Raw genomic sequence first — 6,873 nt, 5'->3', positions numbered from 1 at the left:
TTACTTCAACAGTCTTAATATCTACTGTTTCCATTCTCAGCCTCTCAAATCACAATCATTTTAAGACATCTACAAATTGTTATTAATTTAACATTGCAATTAACGTCATGTTATTTTGTTCAAATCCTTTAAAGCCTCTCAGCTGCCTAAGGACTCGAGTCCAAACTCAATAGCATTCATGGTTGGGTCCTTGCCCATCGATCTCTACAGTCATCTCATCCACCCCAGTGTTTCCCTTTCTTTGCAGCCTACCACATTCTTTGTAGGTCCCTGGAAACATGACTGCATCCATCTATGCCCTTCATGTTCTCCTTGGTATTCTTTCTATCTGGACAGCTGCCGGGCATCCTCTTTTGGGAGCTATCTTGACCCTCAGAGCTAATTACTCAATTTCAGAATTTTCTCTACACAAAAACTTTATGACAACAGTCATTCAGAAAGAAACTTGATCTGAATGGTTTGGTTAATAAGAAACGAGAAACTACTGGGGTAAAATATAAGTGCATATTCCAGAAAATGCCCAGTGCAGTTTCAGTTAGTGTATGGTATGAAAACTCATTATGAGTAAACAAGAAATGGGTGAAAAATCGTAATTTATTGAAACTCAACTCAAAAAATATAAGATGCTGTAGTGTACAATATATTACACAAAGCACCCTCAGGTGCACATTCAAGTCAAGTAAGAACTCCATATCCCTTTCCCTAGCCCTCCCACCCTGGGATCTTAGTATCTGTTCCATATACAATCATGCACACTTAATTTGAAAAAGGAAGCCCCAATATATTTTGATGTATTAATTAGCACCAAACAAGAGTACAGTTCCATTTCTTTTTTTAATAAACAAAAACAAAAACAAAAAACCCCAATCAATAAACCAACTGGAGAGCTAATGGACTCAGCCAATACTGCTGACATAGATATTATACATTCATGTAAATACACAGCCTATTCTACCCTAAACAATGGTGTGGCTGGTTCGCAGCCTTTGTTCAAATTGGCAATTGTCCCCATGTTGCAGTGTTGGAGCCAGTCTGTTTCTAAAACAAAATTGCTATTTAGGAACTTCCTACACAAAGCTCATCTGTCTTTTTTGTTGGAAACAAGTCTAAAATTGGTGTGGAAAACTTAGATCTTTCAAGGACAACCACTGGCCGAAGATAATGAAGCTGTTTTAAGGCAAGCTCTCCACAGTCTGTTAATGCTTTGTCCAATACAACCCTCAGGTTTTCCAAGGAAGGAACTGTTGTTGTCTCAGCTACTATCAAAGGTGGGATTGCAGTCAGGTTCTCATGAATTGCAGAGTCACTGGAAGAATGAGGTATGTCAACTTCAGGGTCATTGTCATTCACCATATTATTTGCCATAACACTCCCTGTTAAGTCATTACTGGGTTGTGAAGAATTATTTAATGTTAAGTGCTCCGAAGGTTCCCAATCATCAAAATCGTCTTCTTTCTCTTCACTTTCCTGAATAAATTTCAGAAATGAAGATTCAAATCCCATAGGTTTATAAGTCTTCAAATCAAATGACCTGGGCTGTGAATGTTTCCTAAAATTCTCTTTTGGAACAGGGGTTAAATTTTTTACAGTGTTTTCTTGCCCTGAACTTGGCTGCCCAGTTTCTGAGTCTTTGATCCTTGGTAAAGGCAGCTGGAAACTCGTGAAGTAAGTCCCACTCTCAGTCCCACTAGGATTAGGTATGGAATTTTCTATTTTACAAGGAGGAGGCTGAACTATATTACATTGTTCCAAAGAAGTGGTTTCTGAACTATGGTTACATTTCAAAGTTCCTCTGTAGAGGAGAGTATCTGCATCAAAAACTGGTTTGCTTTCTGTACATCCTTTCTGACCTCCATCCCTTTCACCTGGATGAAGGGAATCTGTGTTCTGGACAGGCACGCTGTCACCTGGGGAATGGCCGTGCTTTGTGTGCTCTGATTCACAGCTATTTTCTTCTTTCTTTATATAGGGCTCTGCTTCAGAAGGGGGCTCCTCCTTAATTTTGGTACCATACTTCACACAAACGACCAGGTTTTCCATCTGTTGCTCTAAGTAGGCACTACTCATCTGATGGGTGCGTTTATAATGCCTCACTATGCTGCTTTCCAACTTCACCACAGATAAGCATCCTTGAACCATGCAGGGGTACTGTGTGTGCTCAGACTGTTCCACACACATATGGAGGGCTTCAGCTCTTGTTTTAAAACTAATCGGAGCCTTCTTTTCTTTGATTAAACTACATTTTTTAGCCTTAGCATTAAATGATCTCCTGGTAGTCTGATGTTCATGCCCCTGAGTGAGAGCTGTCGGACACACCTTTTCACTCCTCAGTAGCCTTTCATTTGCCACTTTCTGACTTCTAAATAGATCATCGTAATAGTCCTTATGTCGGTAATATACATGTTGAGAATAATTACTGCGATGGGTGAAAATCTGGCCACAGCCATTAAGATCACAATGAATTTCATATTCTGAATGTATTTCTCCTTCAATATTATGCTGTTCCATCAAGTGGTGCTTCAACTTGCTGAATGTATAAAAAACAGCAGGGCACTGAGGCTGGTTACAGGAAAACCTTGCTGCAGATTCAGCTTCAGAAAGCACTTTAGGCTCTTCAATATGATCTAGGTTATGAGAGTCACTACAGTGCTTAGCAAGAGCTTTGGAACACAGGAAGCGTTTGTTACATTCCTTGTATTTGCAAGCAAATATCTTTTTACATTTGACAAGTTCCCTTTTGGTTCTTGCTTTGTCTTTTTCTAAACATAATTGTTCTTTGTTGTACTGATGTACAGTTCTGTAATGACGAATCAAGCCTTTTAGATTAGTGAAGGAGGAGTTGCAAGTTTTATGGATACAATGGAATGGTTTGTGGTACTTATTCAAAATATAGCAGAGGTTTCCTTTAGCAACAGTCCTCCTGCTACCTCTTCCCTCTCGTCCTTCTCGTTCTTCTCTATGGCTACCCATGGGTGATGAAATATCAGATGTTTTACTTTCTGTTTCTTCACAAGACGACTCCAAATCTGTTTCTGAACTGCATTCATCCTTTTTAGAGTGACAGTGTGGCTTCTCAGAGTTACTGCTGGGGTCACCACCAAGTTCTGTAGAGCAATCACCTTTCAATCTGTCTACTGAGCAGGGGCCTTCATGATCACATTTTTCATTATCTAGTAGTTTGTGAGTGACTCTGTCACTGCCAATTTGATGTTTATTTTTATAATGAATCCTAAGGTGTGTTTTTCTTGTAAATGACCTTTGGCAAATATGACACTGGAATGGGGAATACCGATGTTGAAACATGGTTAACTGAAGGACTTTTTCTTTTGAGTAATTGTGTTTTTTAAGATAATGCATTAACAAAGCCTCTCTGGTCACAAATTCATATTTGCATCCTTGAAGCTCACAGAAAAAAGGCTTAGCTGCCAACTGTGCAAGGTACTGACTTGGCATATTCTCGTCTTGATTCTGAAAATTAAGGTCGGAGATAGTAGGTGAAACCGACTGAAGAGACTTAGCACCACTGGATGGGTACCCCTGCAATGACCCTGAGAATGATCCATGCGTTATTGAGTTTTTCAAGCTTAAATGTTTCAAGCGTAACAGAAGTTCCAACATGGTATCCTCTGTACACGGCCTCTTAGAAGCACAGATAGAAGCTTCTGAGGAATAACCTTGATATTCTCGTTTGCATTTAGTATGAATATTGTGGTCTAGACCTTCATCTGGGGAGTCACTGTTTGTATCTGAACTGGGTTTAGGTTCTGCATCAAACTTTTCAGTTGCTTGATTGTGTTCATTACCCCCACAGGGAAAGAGATCTTTTGTCTTTATCTTTTTGGGTTTGAAGTGGTACGGATGGACCTTGCGGAGATGCTTTTGCATCCCTCTTGCATTTTTGTACGTGGAACCACAGCCATCAAAACCACAGGTGAACTTAGTCCCATCAAAGCAAACTGCCACATTGGAACATTTCTCTTTTAAATTGGAGGGCACAAAGACTTTCTCATGAGATAATAATATATCCTGCATTTCCGAGTGATCCAGTGTATCAATTAACTCTTCATTCATGGAAGCTGAAGAGCTATGACTTAACTGATCACTAGAATTACTGTCACTGTTTTCTTTCAGATTTTCTGCAGTTTCTATTTGAGAACTAGCTGATCCGGCACAGAAAAGAAGATCCTCGGGTAAATGTGATTTATCAGTTTGGTCAAGTAGATGGGGCTGATCAATACAATCTTGCTTTTCACCTGGTGCAGCCTCCTCAAGTTTCACCGATTTCTTCACATCTCCATTTGAACTTTCAACATTATGCATTGAGAGGTGATCCTGGTATTCAATTTTGGAATAATAGAATTTTTTACAGCCAACAAAGTTGCATGTGTAAGATGCATCCCTAAAGTGTTGTGCTTCATGGTGGTAAAGCTGTCCCAAGTCACTGAAAACAATATTACAGCCATTTAATTCACATTTATAACGCAGATCATCATGTTTTTGTTTATGGTTAAGTAGTTCATTCACTGATCCGAACCTTGCATAGCAATCTATAGATACACACATATAAGGTTGAGGACCACAATGCACTTGTTCATGCTCCCGCAGGTGAAAAGCAGACATGAAATGTCGTCGACAATAAGTACACTTCTCTCTTCTATTTTTCATATCCAAGTAGTGCTTGGCATTTTCATCATTATTTTGGTGTTCAGCTTTAAGATGCACACTTAAGTATTTAAACTGCTTAAATACCCGGGAACAGTCTGTGCCAGGACATGGGTACAAATCTCTGTCTTGCAGGTGGCAATCTTCTAATTTGCTGAATGTGACGTATTCATGAGACTCTCCTTTGGCTTGTTCATCCAATGATTGGTTTTGCTCCAGGGTTGCAGAGGGGCTCTTGGGACAAATTCCCTTCTGAGAGCCTTTCAACAGTAATTTCTTTCTAGAACGGTCCCTTCTGCTTGGTGGCATTTTAACATGCTCCATCACGTGAGGAACAAAAATTTCTTTTCTCTTGAATTTTTTAATACAAACTGGACAGGTGTAAATTCCATCTTCCATATGCATCTTAGAATGATGAAGAATCCTGGCCTCTATACATTCCCGCTTACATAACAAACAGAAAAATTTATACTGAAGCCACCTCTGGTATCTTTCAGAAGAACCAATGGGTTTTTTGTCTCTTTTCTCCTTATGCTGATCTGTCAAATCTCTTCTTCTATATTGTTTATCTTCTTTACCTTCCTCATAGTCACTGAGAAATGACTCTAAAACGTCTGTGTCATTAATAGACATTTCATAGCCACTTAGATCATCATCAGAATCTGAGGCCTCTTGTCCTAGCAGTTGGTGGCAGTGTCGTTTTAAAGTTTTCCAGTCCCAAAATTCAGGATCAAAAGGCCAGTGGGCCTTTAAAGCTAGTAAGAGCTCACATCGGAGAGAATTTGGAACTGGTGCATTTTCTTCATCAAATTTTTGATCTGGTTGCAGATACAGTTCTTCCAACATATTAAATCCATCCAAACTAGGTTCAATTAAGAATTCTGTAAGTTGACAGGCTCGTCTGACCTCTAAATCTTCTGGTAAAAGACAAGCAATTGTTTTGCAAACTGATGCCTTCATTTCCTCATCCTCGCTTGATCTGAGTTGAAGAGCTCTGACACATAGTAAAATTGACACTCCGAGACCAGCGTCTTGTGCCTGTAAGACAAACAGGGGTGGGTGGGGGGGGGGGGAGTTATTACTTTTTCATTATGAAGTATTACCTAACTTTCACTGGTAAGATACATACTTCTCGAACCTTATAGTGTTCTTAAATTTATCTTTAAACTTTCTTCCTCCAAGTTACATTTAGATCCTTCTCCTTTTTAGTTTTTAAAATGATTTATTTTTGAGAAAGAGCGAGAGCGAGCATGAGTGGGGGAGGGGCAGGCAGAGAGAGAGAGAGGAAGACACAGAATCCAAAGCAGGCTCCAGGCTCTGAGCAGTCAGCTTAAAAGCCCAACCTGGGGCTTAGACCCACAAGCCTTGAGATGATGATCTGAGTCGAAGATGAACACTTAACCGACTGAGCCACTCAGGTGCTCCAATTCTTTTTGCCTCAACAAGCAAAGAAAGGACTGGATTAGATGTTACAATGTACATTTATAGTGTCCAACTTTACAAGACACTGCCTATTAAAGCACTGTCTAACCCTCAAGGAATTTATTTATATGCCAAATGTATAAATAATAAAGGTACATGAATTCAAAGGAAATCAGGATAAATAAGGTCACTGAAGGATTCAAAAAAAGAATTGTCTTAAGCTGGTTAAGAAGGACAGGGCTTAAATAAATGGGTGAAAAAGGAAACAGCTGTATAAAACTCGATTTAAGAAATTCAACTGTCATGAACAGCTGCGTGTTTTCAAAATCTCAAGGTTGAAATGATTCTCCCTCTTTTCTCCTAAAAGAATTAGTACTTTATAGCTATAGGTATACTCAATCTCAAGCTTCCCATGGGAAAAACAACAAAAACTTAAAATTCTTTCTATATAGTGCCTGGGTACTCGGTTGGGTGTCTGACTCTGGCTCAGGTGATGGTCTCACAGTTTGTGAATTCGAGCCCTACGATGGGCTCACTGCTGTCAGTGCAGAGCTTGCTTCAGATCCTCTGCCTCCTCCCCCTCCACCTGCCCCTCCCTGGCTTGAGCTCTCTCTCAAAAATAAGTAAACATTAAAAAAAAAATCAGGAAAAAGATCTGGTCATATATGATACAAGGCATACAAGAAGATGACTTACGTGAGAGGCTGAAATGGAATATGAAAATACTATGAGCAAAGAAAAGTAGGATTGTATGGCAGAGTGGCTTAAAATGCAAAACATAAAAGTTTT

General features: G+C 39.5%; 1 protein-coding gene across 1 annotated transcript in view; it reads right to left on the bottom strand.

The window, feature by feature from the left end:
• Nucleotides 1-815: 815 nt before the first annotated feature.
• Nucleotides 816-6,873, bottom strand: part of RLF (RLF zinc finger) — an 83,447-nt gene continuing 77,389 nt past the window's right edge. Inside the window, exon 8 of the mRNA XM_027059553.2 lies at nt 816-5,700. Within this exon, the coding sequence (XP_026915354.1) occupies nt 1,057-5,700 (4,644 nt within the window). The 3' untranslated portion in view covers nt 816-1,056. The remainder of the gene's footprint in view (nt 5,701-6,873) is intronic.

The sequence above is a fragment of the Acinonyx jubatus genome, chromosome C1, assembly GCF_027475565.1.
Source record: "Acinonyx jubatus isolate Ajub_Pintada_27869175 chromosome C1, VMU_Ajub_asm_v1.0, whole genome shotgun sequence".
In the NCBI taxonomy this organism is placed as follows: Eukaryota; Metazoa; Chordata; class Mammalia; order Carnivora; family Felidae; genus Acinonyx; species Acinonyx jubatus.
The sequence above is the reverse complement of the archived record's forward strand: the minus strand, read 5'-3'. Positions and strand labels throughout refer to the sequence as shown.